The sequence below is a fragment of the Etheostoma cragini genome, chromosome 20 (genome assembly GCF_013103735.1).
Source record: "Etheostoma cragini isolate CJK2018 chromosome 20, CSU_Ecrag_1.0, whole genome shotgun sequence".
NCBI lineage: Eukaryota > Metazoa > Chordata > Actinopteri > Perciformes > Percidae > Etheostoma > Etheostoma cragini.
The window spans coordinates 8,694,744-8,714,646 of record NC_048426.1 but is presented as its reverse complement, the minus strand read 5'-3'; the positions used below and the strand labels follow the sequence as shown (position 1 = coordinate 8,714,646).

The following is a 19,903-nucleotide window of genomic DNA, read 5'->3' as shown; positions in this document are numbered from 1 at the left end:
AAATTGGACACTTTGACTATAACAAGGAAATGCAGGTGAAGGCACCTTCCCACCACAGCATCCCTTCCTCTGCATACTCTCATCTCTGAAATATTAAGTCCTTTGAACACTATTTACAACTATCTACAATCAGATGTGAGCAGGGTCGGCCTTTCGTCTGTTTAAGTGCAACCGACTCACAAACGCACACACGCAAAAATCGGAGGAATGAATGTGAAAGAAACTCAAGATTTCAGGGGGCGGACAGATGATTTATGGAGAAGTAGTGCTGACAGAGGTGCCTGAACAACAGAGTAGAGCGGGGGGAAAAAACAGCCAATGAGAGAATGTGGCCTGTATGAATGTAATATGCCTGTGTGAGAGTGTGCGTACAGCGAAGGGTGTGCACTCTGTCTAGTTTGCCTCCATGCCTGTGGGATGACTCATGGAGAAATGTGTAGGCATTCTCCACAGGAAAGCTTCAAATATCTGACAGACATTTCATAAGGTGGTAACAACAGCACACAAACATGCACACATACACACCCATGCAAGCCAGAGTGAAAAGATGCAAATAGGTGGCTGATTGCGCACATACATGGATGCACTCACAGTCACACACACACACAAACAGCAGCAGAAGTAAATATGCTTCATTGATAAATGAGATTAGACAAGCGATGGGAGGACAGGGGCAGAGGTGTCTGTCCTGATTCATGCCAGCATTTAACTCACACAGCCCAAGAAACTCAACAAACGCTTACACACTTCCCATGCACGCCTCCTCACATGCAAGCACATTTAAATCTTATGCAGGCTAGTTGGTCAGTACAGTAAGCACCCCATATTTTTACACTATTTCTATTATTGGCACAGCCTCTCGCTCCAGCATGATGCCCATACTGCTTTTGCACACTGTCTAATTGTTTTCCCCTTCCTGCTGTATTATATTCCACACAGGAACATTCACAATGACAGTCTCCTGTAGACGTCAGCAGAACAACAGATTGCACAAACATGCGCTCGCAAGCTGGCGATGAAGAAACCAAATGTGTCAAGCTCATATTTTGCAGCCTGTGCACCACCACTGCCAGTAGACACACATCAGATCAGACTAGAACTGTTTGACAGTTATACAGATCATTTCCAGCTTTAGTTTTTCTAGCTTTTTAACCTTTAGAAGGACACATCAAGTAGGTACATGACAGGACAGAAATCACTCCATCCGTCTGGCATCTAAAACAAACCAACACAAACGATTTCAAATACAACTTGTTTTTTTTGTTTTTTTAAATATGAACTGATGACAAAATGAAGAAGAGGATGTGTGAGAATCCCTGGCATCTAAGAGGTAAAGGGTAGGTTTTAAAATGCACATTTCTGAGTATAACAGGACCTCACATTAGTGCAAAGTACAACACGATTAATAACAACGGATTCATTCAGCTTTCCAAATAAAATAAAAAGGAACAACCATGGAGTGGAACCTTAAGTTACATAATCACATTTTTAGTATTATCTGATTGATAGATCTGAAGAGTGGATGTGTCAAATACAGTATATCATGAACATCATTATTAAGCTTTATATTACAGTATATAGCAACATCAAGCCTTCTACTGTATTACTGTATAACATTTCTTGGTTACAAAGGACTTATTTCCAGAAAGACATTTTTTCTTTACATGGGTAACATCTTACTTGAAGCTCTCAAAAACATTTCATTCAACTACTATTTTATTTACAATAACTACAGGTTATATCATTTTTCACGTGGATCTGAAGAATGCAGGACGGACATTTTACATGGTGCTTATAAATGAGGCATTGCTGATTAATAAGCAAGTCTTCAAGTAAAATGTCACCCTAAAGTGCCCTGTTGTTGATTCTGCTGCACATATAAAGACAGACGGAAACAGTTGCTGTGCTTTTTTTTCTTCTTCCAGAGAGATGGACACACAGTTAAAAGGGGCATCATTTATGTCTTTGGGTTAAACAGTACAGAAACAGATTATCCTCCACCCAAATTGTTGTTAAAATCGCCTGAGAGATGGAGAAAAGTAGACGAATAATCTAACCCTCCTAATTCGTCCTATGTGATCTACAATTCTGTGGGGTTATGTCGCATTTACGCGCTTCTATCACAACCAAAGCAAACCACGGCTACCACGATACCCTGTTGGTCAACAGAACCACAACCTCACTGTGCCATGTACGGGACAAATAAAACACTTTACATCTACTGGATATCGAGACCGGGGATCATGGTGCCATTTGTTTCTCCACATTCAGGATTGGTGAAAACATGTTAAAGATGAAACATTGTACAAAGAAGACCAAAAAAAAGGATACAACATTTTAAAAAAAGAAACAAAAAATGTACAAATAGATATGTTGGTAAAAAAGTATTGTGCTTTTGGCTGTCCTGTGTACACTGTGTACAATATTCAGAGCTCTGGCATGCAAAACAAAAAAAGGGTTTATACATGCACTTTGGACATACAGTGGAGCTATGCAATGGCTCCAGGAGGATATTCTGTTAGGCAGAAATCATTGACACTTAACATACGCAAAAACATGAGAAATTACAGTTCTGTGTGTGCACGTGGGTGTGTGTTTATAATATAAAGTGCAATGTGAGGGCATTGAGGCTGAGTGAGCCCTGTTTTTCTTCATGTAATCAGTCAACGGTGTTACTCTTTTTTTTTTTTCACTTGCATGAATGCATTTGTGCGCATGCTGTGTGTGTATACAGTGTGTGTGTGTGTGTCCCATTCTGTTTCCTGTTTACCGATGCCTACACAGGCGTATGAGAGGTAATGTGACCAAACCAACCAAAGAGGAAACAGAATTTAGTGATTCCTGTCACACTGATTAATTAGCATGGGGCAATTTTACATCCATCCCTTATGTATTTATTTTTCTCAGTGTGCTTTTTGTATAAGGAGGGCTTTTTTTTTTACATTAACATGAATTCAAAGCACGTCATAAATCAAACAAACAAGAAAAATAGGCAAAAGAAGAGAAACCTTCACATGAAAAGTGCCAAAGCAAACTGACATTCTTGACTTCACAACCAAAACTTATCCCTTTCCTCTTACCAGCTTGGCAATGATTATCCGAGTGTATCGTCCTCGTAGACAAGGCAGACTTGTATTTCTGTTTCCTATGTTTGATGAGAGTCCAGCTTATTTTTCATCCAGAGTCATTCTACACTAGATGAGTCTTAAAAGGATTGCTGCGTCATATCAGTAGCGTGTGTGCATACCCTGCCGCTGGATGCTTCTGCACTTCAGATGAGGCCATATGGAGAGTTCGCAGATGAGTTTTTATCATAACGATAGGTTGATTAATGTCAAAAGGTCCTTTTTATCTTTCAGGAGGGATGATTAGGATAAGGAGAAGCTTGCTTGAAACTTCACTTCATGCCTCTGACTGATGCACTAGTTTGGGCAGGACATGTGTAGACTTAGAGATAGAATATATTTAATACCCCATGTTCATATACATCAGGGTCCTCATATGCGGCTCTGGGATGTAGCTGGTCGCATGTTTTTGCTGTAAATGTCACGCAAGCAGTCTCAACCCTTTATGGGTCCTGCGCTTTCTAGCGTGAGGGACACCTCAGTCTTTTAAATAGTGTTTCTACCGTTGAATCATATACACATACATTACGTTTCTCTATATGTGTTAAAGTATGGGGCAAAGGATGAGGGAGCTGGGATGAGCTGGGATGATGAGGGGTGTGAGCTGAGCATGGAAGGAGGGTTTGGATGACGAAGTAAGAGAGGACTGTGTGGACTGTATGTTTTGATCAGAAACCTTCAGTAGTTTTTGAGGAGTGCTGCAGTCTGTGGGATTTATTCCAGTCCAAGGTCTTGATCGTGGAAAAGTCCACACCCACGCTGTTTCTGACTATAGCTGACGGCCACCGGTTATTCATCTGTGACACACACTTCTTCTTTATAATTTTGCCTCTCGATATTCTGTCAGTCCCCCTCATCTCTTCCTTTAACTGAATGCACATGGATGTAAAGCTCCAAACTGAAATTCTCTAGTGTTTACAAAATAACTGTCAACACTGAGTTGTGTTTGAGAACGAACCAGTCATACAGAGGAGGATGTGGATGATGAGATTCCCGTTACTTGCCAGACGTTTTGCTCGCAGTGATGCGTTTAGTGAGTCCCTTCCTCTTTCTCTCTCGTCTTCCATCTTTTCCTCCCTTTCTCTGTATTCCCCCCCCCCACACACACACTCTCTCAACCTCCGGCTCCCCTCTCCTCCTCACCTGGAGTTACATGACGCTGCATTTGCCCTTCAGTCTCTCGGCGCGGGACTGCTTCCCTGAGCGCTTGCCATCGATGTTGAGGCTCATGTTCCTCTTCTTGTCCAGGTTGAGGAGCTCCTGAAAAAGCTCGGTTACGTTGTGGTTGGTCTTGGCCGACGTCTCCATGAAGGCGCACTTCCACTGGTTGGCCTGGGCTTCCCCATCCTTGGTGTCCACCTCCCGCTGGGTCTCGTCACTCTTGTTGCCCACAAGCATGATGGGGATGGCCTCTACATTGCCCTTGATGGCCAAGACCTGCAAAGGAGGAGGGAAAGAAGGGTTATGTCCTGCATGTAAAAAAAAAGAAAGATTTATACGTGTGTGTTTATGTTCTGGCTTGTCAGTGCACAATATATTGTAAATTAAAAAAAAAATTGGTGGCAATTGTTATCTCCTTTATAATGGCATTCAAGGAGACTATAAGCCTAAACAAGGAAATACAGCACTCAACAAACAATAGTGTATCTCAAGATTATTATAATTGAATGTGTTTATCCTTGTTTGATTTTAAATGTCATGATTATTTGTAAAGCGCTTCAGGCATTAACTGTGCAACAAAAATAGTGTGATATTAGATTGATATCTAATATCAATCTAATTGATACACACACACATACACACACACACACCTGTTGGTAAATGGGTTTGAGCTCCTCCAGGGACTGTTTGCTCGTGATGGAGTAGACCAGGATGAAGGCATGGCCTTTAGAGATGGACAGGCGCTGCATGGCCGGGAACTGATGGCTCCCTGTGGTGTCGGTGATCTGGAGGGTGCACACACTCTTATCGCAGCTGATCACCTGGCGGTAGGTGTCCTCCACTGTGGGGATGTAGGTGTCCCTAAAGGTGCCCTTCACAAAGCGCAGGACCAGGGAGCTCTTCCCCACTCCCCCTGCCCCGAACACCACCACACGATAGTCGTTGCTCTGCTCCGGCATTCTGCCCCCCTCAGGCTTAAGACAGTATTACACCTAGGATGTTCAGGGTGGAAGCATGGGGAGGGAGCAGTTGGAGGAATGGGGAGAAGAGGATTATTTTAGCAAAGAGGAATTTAAGCAAAGGAGCAGATCACAAAGCAGATGGAGGAACAGGAATGGAAGCGCTGGAGGGACTCGAACTCAGGTCAGCCGGTGTGAAAGCACTCTAACTGTCCTCGTGGTCTGACTATGAGCCAGAGTATAAATTAGAGAGGATGAGGTTGGAGAGGTTCCAAGTGTTTCACCTGATGCAGACATTTCCCTGATCGATAATGTTCGTAGAGTCACCTTTTCTCAGATTCATCCCAAAAAACATTCCAGCCTTTCCTCATTAATCACTTTTAGCAACTGCAGCAAACCTTAGAAGAGACAGAGAGTCCTTGCAGCATAGGAGAAAAACAATAACAATAACATGAACTCATGCATAATACAAAGCAATCCGATGCAATTCAACAAAACTTCAAACAACAGCTTAAAAACACGTTGAATCACCTCTCCGACACAAAAACAGATAATTGTTAGCATCACAAAAGATGTACATATTGCAGTTTTGGTGCATTGGATTTCATTAAGTTGCATGTGTACATGATAATGTGTACATATCTTGAATTTATGTTTGACCAGACTGACAACTGATTGTCTTCCGTGACTCTCTGTAGTGCTTTAAATGTAATATGTAAACTAAAACTTATTAAAGCTGCTCTTAACGATATTTTTATACTGACAATGGATCAACTAACTACACATATGTGCAAGAAATTGCTTCTAGTAAAAAATGAACAGAATTATCACAGACTCTGCTGTTTCATTTAGCTCTCTGGGGCTGTCACTCCCCGATGTTAGTCGAGTGCAGATTTGAGTCGCACATGCTCTGATGTCAACGGTTTATGGCATAACGTGTTATACTGAGATTTGTGAAATCCATGATAAAAAAAAACTTTTCTAATTGCAAACAATAACAGGAGATTGTAATTATTTCAAAAACGTTTAGCTATCTATGTTTGATTGCTAACGATAGCTCAAAATGCCATTCCAGCCTTTGTTGCGTTTGATTGCAAGTTTGTAGCTAAGCTTGCAGTCATTTCAAAAACCTTTTAGCTACGGTTGTTTGGTTGCTAATGTTAGCTCAAAACGCCATTCAACAGACAGCCTTGTGGTGTTTGATGCTAACTTGTAGCCAGCAGTGAACAAACTTTGTTAAGTAGATTCATTTTTACTTTATTGACATTACAGAAGTCTCTCGTTACCATCTTGTATACTACTTGTTGCAAAGTGATGCATGCCCAACCCAAATCTTTACTCGTCGCAAAGTGACGCATGTGCAACTCAAATCTGCACTCGACTTACATTTTGGAGCGACAGGGCCTTTAAATATCTTTCAGCTCATTGTTTTGGTGTTACAGACTGGTTGAGTCTTAAGGCTCTTATAACCTTGTTTCCTTTAGTGGCAGTTATCTGTTCTAAGTGAAAAAGCTCTGATTAAAACAACTTCATGCTACCTGCCCAGCACCAAACGACACGGTGAACACAAAGGAGCATTTAGCTGTTAAAGCTAAGAGTTAATGGAGACCAAAACAGAGCTGATATGAGGGTGGTTATTGGACTTGCATCCACCTGTGAGCCTAAAACACTACTCCAAACAAATGACAGTGTTCCGCTGGATCTGCAAATAAGCAACTGCTAATAAGTTCGCCACATCAACTTAAAAAGGTTGTGTGTGGTTATGTGTCAGTGTTGTGTTTCCTGATTGTTGCACTGCCCCCCAGTGGCCAAAAAAATAGGCATACCTTCAACATGTATTAATCAATATTTTTTTTTAATTTTTTCCATAAAAAACAATTATGAATCGTTTGTTTTGTAAAATACCTGCTGTGCCCATCTACCTGTAAAAAAAACACTTCCAAAAATATGGGAATGAAAACAAAGCCACAAATAAAACATAAAACAAACTAAAACCACACATGTTTACACTATCTAGTTGAAAAGAGAGGACTATACAGATGAAAACAAAGAAGTCCAAAGTTATAATAAATCGGATTCACAGTCAGCAGCAACACTGCCCACTGCTCTACAAATCTTCACTCTCAATATTACCTGCTGCAACTCATACATATGCATCAGAACAATGTCCTCACACCTAATCTATTGCTATCTCTGTAAGTGATTGTGTGTCTGCTGAGCGTCTGTGCATGATTACACATTGTATATGTTGCATAATTCATCTGCTGTGGTTCTAAACTTGCTTTAAGGTCCCATGATAAGATATTAATTCAGTTGTGATCATGTGCTGCTCTTTAAGCTTCAGCTGTAATGAAACAGTAAATTGACGTCAATACTAGATGGAATAAGTGGATTTCTGTCATGCTAGCACTGCTGGAATCCACTATTGATGGCAGGGACTCTGTAATTGCATTGCCAGGCTCTAGATAACATCAGTCAAGGAGTTCAAAATAAATGGGGATTCAGGGAGAGCCTCTTGAGTTTTACAGTCCATCTATAGTTGAAAGGCTGGGTAACATATAAAGAGTGTTTTCAACTGAACACACAACCACAGTTTAATTTGCAGATGAGCATGTGTCCTCTGCTCTAAGCGTCAATAAACCTGATTCTAATTCGGATTCTGTACACATTTAGTCTTATTTCGGTCCAACTGATAATTGCAAAAACAAATTTATCAGGTTGAACTTTTGAAGCTGCTATAATGTTTATTATAACAATGTACCAAATGTCAATGTGAAAAAAATGTGACAAGAAAGATGTTTCCTGATGATCTGCAACTGTCTTCGGCTTTACAGAGCTTAATAGCAAGTTTCAGTGTTTTAAATTTCCAGCCCACTAAGTTAATTAGTTTTGATTTTGGCAGGAGCAGGCAGCTGTTTACAGCACAAACTCTCGGATAAACCTGCTGCACACTACCTGCCAGCACCAAACGACAAAAAGACAACCATAGTGACTAGCTAATGAACACGGTGGAGCGTTTAGCAGACAAATATTTCTCTTAGGAGTCAGGGATCAAAAAAGAGAATATTGGACATATCATGTAAACACAAACACGACTCAAAATGGATGCTTATGATACTTAGTAAAGATCTCTTGTTTTTGTAATTCAGGTGCCCAAAAATAAATTACGTTACTACAATTTAGAGTAATTGCAGAGAATCTGGGAACATGGCAACAACAAAGTCAAAGGGGGCAAGAAGCCTGAGCGATCACATAATCAGAAAAACAACAACAAGTTTAAAAAAAACAAGCCAGATGATCTAGGCCTTTTTTTTTTTTTTTAGGTAAAGCTAAACGTGAAATCTCAATAGCAATCCCTCCTTGCACGGTGTTAAACCTTTAGGACAAACTAGAACCAGCTAGTTGGTCTGTAAACAATACAAATACAAATACATTTGGTCAAACAAGATATCTTTAGTCTTGTTTGGGTTATTTTTAGCACTGTAGCTGTGTTCCCAGATCTCACCAAATTGAGTACAGTGTTATATTTAGAAATAGAAATACGTAAATACCAATATGACAAAAACAAAACCGAAGTTTTAACGAACCACACATGACAAAGACTGCAGTGTATCTATTGCACTGATTGTTGGACAGTTGTGCTTGAATACTGCAAGGAAGCAATCACAAAATATACTAGCCAAATATCATGAAGTATATAGATTGGTATGATTTCTGTGTCTTAAAGCTTATACACCAATGCATCTGTGATGGAGCTCGTACATGCTTTTTATATTAATATGCTTGCACACATTCTTTTTATTGTCCTTCTGTGTCTCTTTCCTCTTAATTTATGCATCATGAAAATATTTTCCTTTGATCTGCTCCCAGAGCTTCTTCTTTCTGTCCCACCTCTGTCTCCTGCTCTCTCACTCCCCAGGCCTCCACGCTGTTTGATCAATAAACTAAGGCCTCTGTGGTTTTTGATCAATGGGGCTTGTCTGTCTGGGCTGTGTCAGTCTGTCATCCAGCCTACCTTGGTGCCTGTTGTTTTGGTTTTTTTGGACAGGGATTTTAGCTCCGCGACAATGATCCTGCTCATCAAAACCTTCCTCCCCTCCCTTAAGTCTTTCACCTGAACTAAAATTAGCTGCGTCTCTCCCTCTGTCAGCAGCTATAACTGCACACACAGGTGCAACCTCACAGTGAAACGCATACACTTAAAAATGCACACACAGACACACACACAGATATACACACAGACAGTACTTCCATTCCTTCAAGATTTGTCCTTGACACCAGGCCTCTGAGATTAATGACACTCCGCCCAAACGCAAGCTGTCTCTCTCCCTTTCCCCCCTCCTCTTCTCTAGTTTTATTTGAAATGAGAGTACTGCAGTTCCGTAATGAATTAATGGTATACTATAAATGCATCTGTGGCAGTGCAGCCAAGTTCCATTAGCAGATAGCTTTGGCACAGACCAAACAGGCCTCCTCTCCTCTCGCTCAGAAAATAGACGCAACGCAGCCTTCTCCGTTCGTTTATATCACAGAGCGAGCAAGGTAATGTCACCTTTAGTGGAAATATGCACATAATTTCCCTCAAGAGAGCCACTTACGCAGCAGCACAAAGGAGGCGCATTAACCAACATCAAACACAATGCCATTCAACAGATCAAGAGCGTGATTAAATAGACACCCATAAAGCGGTCCCAGGGTGTCTCATGGAGAAAGGGTTTTAATCAAGCCCTGGATACTGGAATGCTGTGGATACGGGGCTATTTGACGAGATGTGTTTTTTACAGGATCCACTGATTTTCGGCTAGGGGTTCTCTGAAATAGTCTGGCCACAGCTGTGTACACACGAACACACACACACACGTGCACAGGCACACGCACAGGCGCACACAGAGTCAGATAGTGTATGAACATGTGTGTCTGTGTGTGTGATGTGTTTGAATCTTTGCAGTCAAGCAAAAGATTTTGTGGTGCATGTGTGTGGGGGGGAGAGGGAGAGAGAGAGAGAGAGAGAGAGAGAGAGAGAGAGAGAGAGAGAGAGAGAGAGAGATATTGTGTCTGTTGGAGGGAGATGATGCAAAGAAAGGAAACATTCCTTCTGTTTTCCATGAGAGCTAAATTAATTAAATCTGATTTTTTTACTTAGATATAAGTGCATCTTTTAAGTTAAGTACACTATTAGGTACCTTGCTGAGATTCTGCTGGTTAGCTTAGCTTAGCACAAAGACTGCACCGGCCGAAACAACAGAAATGGTCTTCCCATAACCCTCTGTGAAATCACAAACTTAAATTTAAATGGAATGTAATTTGTTAATTAGTGAGCTTCAGAGATGTTGGTAGGTGGACTCTTTTGAGCAGTGCTAAGCAGCTAAGCTAAGCTAACTGCCTTCTAGCCCCGGCCTTATATTTAACAGACACATATGATAGTAGGATCAATCTTCTTATCTAATTCTCATCAAGAAGTCGGGTTTGTTTGACAAATCTTGGTTTTAAAGAATTTCTACAGTCAAAGAGATTAAAAAATATTCATGTTCCACAGAGGAGTGTCATCTGTACACTTATATCAACCATAATCAACCAATGTGAGCATAACAATAATTTCACCACCTTTGAGCAATTTAAACTAAATAATTTAAGAAAATAGGACGACATTTAAAAAATTGAATATATAAAAATTAAAACATCTAATCATACTCTCTATTTGCTTCAACCACCAGTATTACATCATTAAACAACAAATGATTAAGTTGAAGTGTGATGTATAGTTTATACACATGCAAGCACATACATGTGTAACAATATGCTTGAGATGTTTAAAGGCTGTGTGAGACTATGTGCGTGTTTGCTTCTCATCAGTGTCAATCTATACTAGGATTAAGCACACACCACCGTACATGCACGGTGCACGTGCCATAAAGCTCTGACACATCAACCCAACAGTTGGAACATCGAAACGTCAGTTTGAGTGTACGTTCTGCACGTGCGCAAGACCTATTGTCTTCATATTAGCAGGCGGTGCTAATCTGTATAGTTGCCTAAAAAATTAAAACTGCCAGCTGATTGGACGAACACGTCACGTGGGTCCGGCTTCTCCTTGATTTCAAAAACCGGCCATAATGGCTTGTTCAGAATACGATCACATATTTTACGAAAATAGTTCACAGAAACGTCTTTCTGAAAACATTTTAAGCAAGAAGTACGCCATGCAGTTGCAGAATCTGACTTCATTTCAGATCAACAATAATAAGAAATAATAAATGATAATAATAAAGACCAATAATCGGGTTGGGGTGTCAGCGCCTACAGACTATACAAGAGATTGCAGCGCTGTGGTCTAAGTAGCTAATCATTGAGCTTAACGTTCTCTGTGCTTCTGGTCTCCTCTGCATTGACCCAATTCCCAGGACTTAAGCTAGCAGCGGTCTCCCTATAAGACTACATGCAGCTCCAGATGAAGCCCTCTGATACTACATGCACACCCCATTGACTCAACATGCACTGACATCAGCAGAGCCAGACACACAAACAACACGGGTGACATTTATCGGTATATTGACACTCACAACATCATATTTGAATTGGAGCAGAAGGTTTTGCAGCAGAACATCCATCTATCATCCACAGAATACGCACTAGGAATTTTCCCCTCAGCACAAAATTTCAAGTTTGCCGGTGAGCTTTGAAAGGTTTCGGCATGCCTTAGATGTTTCAGAAATTAAAACAACCCCAATGTTTTATCATTTTTTATCAGAATGACAGTGGGTTCAGACTAAATGTACTACTTTCTCCAATCCAAGCCCAGTGGACATGTTGAGGCCTGCTGTTATAAGACTGACATCACTAAATCAGTAGGTTAAACAAACTGCTACTCTCTAGCTTTATAAAATACTTTCTTTAAATACAGCCTTGTTTTTGCCTGGATGATGAGAATGACTTTGTTTTGCAACACCACATGTGTTTTATTACTACAGCAATCACTCCTTGGGCGGCTTCTTTTTTAGGAAATAAAACAGAAGACAAACTCAAGCTGTTGGTGTGCATCGGAAGGCAATTTAAATCTAGTGTATAGAGAAATCTTACACTAATAGGGCTGTTGCAGAAAAAAATACAGACCATAAATGGTATCAAAAAAGGGTTTTGATTGTATGAATATCTTAAGGACAATAAATTTAAATAAATTGTTTTCGACAGTATTAACAAACCCATAGATTGTTGTAATTCCTGATGTTACCCGTGTATAGTCTTACAATGCCAGATCTACAGTATAAGGAAACAGTTTGTCTTCAACCTATTAGCATTTTATTCTACTTGAAATTATTCAGGGCAAGCCACAATGCGTTTAGCTCACTGGTAGACTTCCAAAAAGTTCTAGAGCTTGAGGTGATCAAAATGAAAGCCTTTCCATAAACACTTCACCAGTGCTTGTTGTTGCCCACAGAGAGGAGCAACAAGAGAAAGGACTGATGAATGTTTTTCACAAGCTAGAGGCAGACTGTCCCCTGCTTTATTTAAACTAAACAGCCAGCAGTCAGCAGCAAAGACAGCCCCCCCCCCCCCCCCCCCCCCCCCCCCCCCCCCCCCCCCCCCCACGGCAGATTGATTCCTAAGCTGTAACCAAACCCTGCAACCATAATCACGTTGATTCTATGTCGCAGTTTTAACACAGGACTGGATGCAACATGGCCGTGTAATTAATCTTTAAATGTGTATTAGTACTAAGTATTAGCTTGACCTGTGGAACCCTGGGTTGCTCCGTCTGGCCCCTCCTTAAGACTCTGCTAATGCCTCAGCCTGGCAATCTACGCAACAAAGAGCCAAAGAGCCACCTGGATATTAACACCAGAATTGGGCCAAGAAATAGTGAAGAAATTCAGTTTCCAGCACTGGTGACAGAGCAATCATGCCTGTGTTCAAGTCTACATAATGTATTACTTTTTTATTATAGAAATCCTATTCTGAGAAGCGGCGAAGGCACTAACCTGACTGAAGCGCTAATTACAGACTGCAGGAGTGTGTTGCAGAAGCCCGCCTGCGGTGACAGATGGTGACAGGGTTGGTAGTTTCGGATAGACTCCACCTGTTTCTACAGGCAAGATCAGCCGGGCACAGCTTTTTTATAAAACCACTTGATCCACGGCTGCCAACAAGGAAAATGGAGACAACAAGGGAATCCCACTCCAGATTTCTCGTGACGTTCCCATGATGCAACTGGGATTAAAAGAAACTGACCATTAACGTTTCTTCATCTCAAACCACAAAATACGTTGGGATTTCCCCCCCCCCCAGTTCTCATATTTTCTCAAAACAGATTCAAAGAGAAAAGGTGCTTGTAGTGTTTTACATAAAAAGAGTGCTGATATTCGAACAAAATGTCAAATAAAAAACGGGAACTCAGAGGTCAAAGTGTGCATAATGTACCAGAACAGCCATCCTGGCCTTCTATTAGTTGTGCACAAGACCAAGATAATTCTGCCTAATGCCATGTATAATGAAGACTGTATAGACCTTTGAAATAAGCTGAGGCTGTGAGATCAACTAAAACCCTTTAGTATTGATCTGTTCTAGTATTAAAGCAGACATTATGCAGTATATAGTTATATATAGTTCAGGAGTGCTCAACGATGATGATGCACTAGACTAGACTTGTGCTGTCAAAGCAACAGGCAAACTTTAACATCATGAGACAGCAGTTAACTATAATTTCAAAAAAGTATTGTGGAGGCAAGCGCAGTTCGAGAAGAGGGTACATTTTTTTTCACGCGTTCAGGATACTGTTAACATAATATTATAAAAATGTCACAGAGGGGCTGCTCCTCACTAAGATTTAGCGTGGACACATTCTTCCCATGGAATGTTAAGTATATAGATCAACAAGTCAGATTTATTATATATTTCTTTATATTTTATCAATGGCCTTCGCAGCATTATCATCAATTGTTCCCATCTTTAAATAAACTAAAAGGATGCAAGGGCAGGAACACAAGCTGGAGCAAAGAACTGTATGTAACACGCCTGAACCTGAGTAAATGAAACTTCTTAAGAAGTGCTCACCAATAACTTCTAAATAAAGGTGCGTCATAACGTGTGCAACAACCCAGGTCAAATTTGTACATTTTCACTCATTGACAAGTGGCAGTCATCCAACAAAACAACTACTTTTTTTAAGAAAAGGGGAGCTTTTCAAAATGTTATCCCTGCAACATTTTATCAGCCAGAAACCTTGAAGTTGTGTTTCTTCATCTTCTTGCCTACTTATGCCTCACTGTGAGCCAATGTGTACTTTGCCACTCAGTTTTTTCTTGCTATATGACTTTTGCAAATGTAGACTCTTAGATCTTATATGCATGCATTGTTAATTCATTCATTTTATATAAAATAACAAGCTAAATCTTAGAAACTGCACCCTAACCCCACTAATAACCCTACTTTCGATCTCTGAAGCCATAGAAACTTCTCTGAAAGCCAACTTTCTACGTGTGGTCCCATCTCTGGATGGACCGGAACATGATAATTACAGAAAATTGGAGGCTACTTGTGTGTGTGTGGAGCTGTCCAGCTTGTCTCAAGACGTGAGGAGACATGACGGACGTCCCCAACAGAATTCACAACATCTGGCCATCTGGACCTTGGTTATCTCACACGGCGTTGTCTAGTGAATAAAAGCGCTACAATCATCATCATCATCCTTTATCAGGATCCATACTCATCTCCAACGTCATCAGAAACCTCAGCATACGAGCATCGTCTCCTCTTTCTTTGATCTTTGTTACCATGTATTGAGTCATTTCTTTGTCCTGTCTGAGCAGATAAAGTGTTCTTATGCAACCGTACTGTGGCCATTCAAGTTAGACAAACAAATGGACAGGCACTGACACTCCCCCCCCCACACACACACACACACACACACACACACTCTTCCACGTATCTCCCATCCTCGACAAACAAACAAACAAACGCCTTCTTTAACATAGTCTCATCTCTATACTTCTCCCAACCACACACTTTAAAGCTTAATCACATGATTTACTGTCATACATCCCTCAGCTCCACTCTTTTCTTTCAAACCCTGCAACCCACACACACACCCATGACTGGCAGTGTTTAATGCATACAGGAAGTTGAGTCACATACATATTCACACACGCACACACAAGCGCTCACGCACGCGCGCGCGCGCGCACACACACACACACACACACACACACACACACACACACACAATAAGGCATGGAGGAGGAGACATGGAGAAACTCAGATCCAGATGGTGGATTAACCGTGACATTTGCCACATAAATTGGGCTTTATGCGTCACACTGGCGTCATTATTAGTATATAGTCCATGGTGACGTGCATCTCCGTCTCGGCTGTAGGCAGGAAGGGGTGGCAGGAGAGGGCTTGGCGGCCGTCCGCAGATTGGTGCGCAACGCCATTACAGAACACCTTACTCTGCTTGGTTCATTCATAAATACCAGAGGATCGCCATCTCGCAACGGTCCCATCATTTCGCAGTCGCAGCGCCCCCCCCCCCTCACCTCCCTTTACTCTTCAAAGCAATATCATAATCCTCATATCTCTGTCCTCTCTCCCTCTCCTGCTGACTGCCAATATGGCTGTGCGGGCATAGGCTATACATTTCACACGACCTAGGTTATCAAACACAAACGGGAGTTGCATTTAAATCAACAACAACAACAACAACAACCGGATAAATAAAGATTTTCTTTCTTTTTTTAACAGCCGGAATCGCGTGCGCTCAACAGACAGCCAGGCAGAAGGACCGCGGATACGCCACTGAATACCAACATCTATCCTTATTGTAAAGATGTGGGGATGAGCACCATCTCCATACCTGCTCGTGAAGTACAGCTCCGCTTCAGGCTCGTCCTTGGTTTAGACGGATGCAAGACAAACGCCGAAAGCGTCTTAAAGCATTTTACTCGGTTCATGTAGAGCTCATGTCGTCCGATTTCCAACACCACCACAGCAGACTCTCTCCCTCTTCCTCTCTCTCTTTCTCTCTCTCTCTCTCTCTCTCTCTCTCTCTCTCTCTCTCTCTCTCTCTCTCTCTCGCAGTTAGGACGTGGGAGGTGCTATGCCCTCTCCCTTTTCTTTCCACACTGGATTTTCTTTCAGTTCATACTCTTCCCAGTGGTTGGATGCCAGCAAAATGAACAATTTTAAACGGGTGCCACTGTGGGAATTTGACCATAAGATCATTCGAAAAGTAGGAAAATTATAGAAAACGACAGATAATGGCAATCATAATTACACACTGCGCATGCTACCGTAATTCTTCTAATTATGTGTGGAGCCACAATCATGTAATATAAAATATAAAATATCAAAGTACATTTAGTGACGGTCCCAGAGAAACAGATCAAATTAAAAGTAGCTCAATTGATAAAATTATATTCACGGAAAAAAATGTAACCTAAGCAGATTCCCATTCTTATTTCCAAATTACACTGTCGATGTTTCAGACACAGCCTATAGATACCAGATGTACTCAGGACAAATGCAGATTTACATCAGATTCACTTTGGCCAAAAGCTGCAACTGTGAAATACAACGTGAAAGACTGAGGGAAATTCCGTGAGAGAAATTGTTGGATTCATTGGATCAGGTTAAATGCATTCGACTATTCCGCTTTTATTTTGCTAACATGCACCTCAAGTCCATTTAGTTTTCTTTTCAGCATAAATAATACATGGATCATAAATCAAACCAAGCCTATGACTGTATCAATCAATCAAGGGTATCTAGAGACAGTGGACATGATTAAATGATTTGTAGGTAGTTGTATGAGTAAGGTTATCAGCTTAGAGAGCATTCAAACCAAAAAAAGAAGAAAGAAATCCCATCTCAGTCTGATCCAGGATCAGCACCACGGACAGCGATCTCATTGTGTTTCAGCACCATGGAGAGAGATAGGTAATTCATTAGGGTGTACAGTAGTGCATACAGTCGGCTTTGCCTACTATAAATACACACACAACGACGCAAAACAACATGGAAAGGGTGGACAGAAGGTAAGAGATAACAGAGTCGATAAACCAGGAAGTGTACCAGCCCAGTATAAAGCACGCCCTGATGGTATATCAGTTCATGTCGACAGGAATGAGAACATTTCATACATTTCGTTTAACATCACAAATAGGTGTAATGAGGCCTAGGCCTGGTGGTCATAACGGCCTACTTCCGAATCAGACCCGGGCCATGTTTGGAGATGTTTGTCTGTACGTGACGGTCTTACTGTATGACTCACCAAGTCTCCTTCCAGGCAGCCTAGTGTTCGTCTCCCTCTGTCGGTGAGCCGGGGAACTGCAGAGGACACGCATATACTGTGATAAAAAGCACCGGCTTTAGTGTGTTATCAGCAGTAGAAGACATTAGTAACCGTTAGGGCCCATCAAACTAGTTTCCTATATCATTATTTAGATATAGATGGTATAAAATCTAAACTTCTAAGCCAACATGTATGACAAGTCCTGAAAGTGCCCAGACGACACATAACTAAGAGTCTGCAGTGGTGATTTGCCATCAACATGTTCACAATGACAACCCTATCATGCAGGTAAAGTGTTAACCAAAGGCACAATCTTAAATTAGCAGGCTAACACCAAACCAAATAGCACTAAACACAAAGAAGGCAGGATTGTCATTAGTTTCGCAGGAGTTTGATGATGGTACTAAAAGGACAACAAGTCACCAAAGTCAGTAGGATTCCTCATTTGTGAATTATGAATATCTGTGTAACAAACTTGTGCCAACCAATCGAGTAGATGTTGCTGTAAATTACTGGATAAAGGGACAAATTTAACCTCCTGGTGGCACTACATTTAAAAGTGTCAAGCATCCTCAAAATCATTAGGATTCTTTATCTGGGCACCGTAAATATCTGTTCCAAACTTCATGGCAACCCATCCATAAGCTGTCAAGACAAAAACAAAAATGTCAACCTGCTGCTGACAGCGGTGGAAAAGTCCGTATGATTTATCCTCTGGGGACCAGTCGTGTGTGTACAAAATGTCAATCTCTTTAATAGTTGATATATTCAATCAGTAACAACCAACATTTTCATCATCAGAGATGTTGCCATAAAAAACATCTTGTAATAAAGGAAAAACTCAGCTGAAAGGTGTTTGTGTACATATAAAACATGCTCTCTTACATTGACTCATTTCCTTCTTTCTCCTCTTCTCTTCAGCTCTTATTTCACTGTTCTAAGTCATTACAGGCCCCACACTCAATACAAGGCGTTGGTTCAAACCACACAGCAACACAACAATAATTGGTTTCGGTGTCCAATTTCTGTTTAATCAATAGCCTGTCGGCCTTCGGTGGCTGAGGGGATCCATTACAAACGCCCAGCAGTCGCATCTTCACAGCAGCCATTTCCAGACGGGTGCCTTTCCTCTCCCCGTGGCGGTGTGTGGCCAACGCACCGACTCCAGCTACCATTTCCCATGCATTACATCCACTGCACCAACACAAAGGCTCCCTATTCAGAGCACCTCAAGCGTGAATAGAGAGCTAAAGACAAATTAAAGTCTGAGTGGTTAGGTTGTCTGAATGCTGGTAAACGTACTTGAGGATAACAGATCAAAAGATCAAGTGGAGTCAAAGGATGGGACAGAAATTGTCCATGGATATAATATTTTCCTGGCAAAACATTCATGACCAATGCCTTACATGTCATACGAAATAAATAAAAAATATTGAGTTTAATTTAAAGTGATCTCCAGCTACATCTGCAAAAATAAATGTTATTTGTTGTAAAACAAATATGTTGTTAAGAGATGTTTAATAAATAATGTGCTGTATTTTTTTACTGGATATATTCTAATTTGGAAAAGGGTAATGAAAACCATTTGCAATTGAACCCTGAACCATTTACAATTACTCCAGATAAAGAAAACAAGAATATCAAAAATTCAGACAGTTTCCCTGAGTTGCCACTGCTATAAACAAAAACTATTACAGTAATCACCGGTGCATGAATACTGTAATTTGGACGAAATAAAATCCAATTTCCTACTTAGTGTGGAATGACTCTGCTTGGAGAGAAGGAACCAGAAAAAAACAGAAAATAAATCTGAAAGTTTAAAGCCAGACGCTTCTTCAGTTCATTAAGGGTCCAGTTTTATTATGCCATCATTGTGAGATGATAAATTAAGACATATCAAGTGGCAGAAGTCGTGCAGAGAAAGTTAAAGATCGAGAACCTTCCCAATAGCTCAAACAGACTTTAAATGCTGCTTGGCACATACATAGTGAGGCATTTAACAGACAGTGATATACTGACATGTAAAAGTTCCAGTTAAGATTAAAAGGCCATTGGTGAAAACATTAGAAGAGAACCTGTTTTTATAACCGTATTGATGTCAGCCTCTGTTCTCTGGCACAAATGGCTCAATTGGACAGTAATATTGAAAGCACCAGCAGTGTTGCTGAAACCTGAAGGCGTACAATTCTAATATTTGCTATGAATAAATATCTTTCACACTACAACAAAAAAGTTCACATGAAAGGTCACAGTTTCTCTGATTATCGTAGCAGTACCGATGGCATTAAACTGCTGATGACGCACAAAAATGCTAAGTGTAAAGCTTCAGTTCAACATATGACACGGGGGTTGATTAATAAAATTGTAATGGGGGG

At 40.9% G+C, this 19,903-nt stretch overlaps 2 protein-coding genes across 2 annotated transcripts in view; both read right to left on the bottom strand.

Annotated features, from left to right (window-relative positions):
• Positions 1 to 910: 910 nt before the first annotated feature.
• Positions 911 to 16,273, bottom strand: diras1b (DIRAS family, GTP-binding RAS-like 1b). The gene is made up of 3 exons (XM_034858440.1): positions 16,092 to 16,273; positions 4,937 to 5,278; positions 911 to 4,562 (listed from the first exon to the last, which is right to left on the bottom strand). The coding sequence occupies exons 2-3, from the start codon at positions 5,243 to 5,245 to the stop codon at positions 4,275 to 4,277; spliced, it is 597 nt and encodes a 198-aa protein (XP_034714331.1). The 5' UTR covers positions 5,246 to 5,278; positions 16,092 to 16,273; the 3' UTR covers positions 911 to 4,274.
• A 1,630-nt stretch (positions 16,274 to 17,903) lies between these two features.
• Positions 17,904 to 19,903, bottom strand: part of zgc:101744 (uncharacterized protein LOC541409 homolog) — an 11,197-nt gene continuing 9,197 nt past the window's right edge. The window contains exon 6 of the mRNA XM_034859141.1: positions 17,904 to 17,931. Coding sequence (XP_034715032.1) covers positions 17,904 to 17,931 — 28 coding nt within the window. The remainder of the gene's footprint in view (positions 17,932 to 19,903) is intronic.

Coding starts and splice junctions, on each gene's coding strand:
- diras1b (XM_034858440.1), bottom strand. CDS start 5,245: ATGCCGGAGCAGAGCAACGACTATCGTGTGGTGGTGTTCGGGGCAGGG. Junction 4,563..4,936: donor TCAAACCCATTTACCAACAG/GTGTGTGTGTGT, acceptor CCTCCTTTGCAG/GTCTTGGCCATCAAGGGCAA.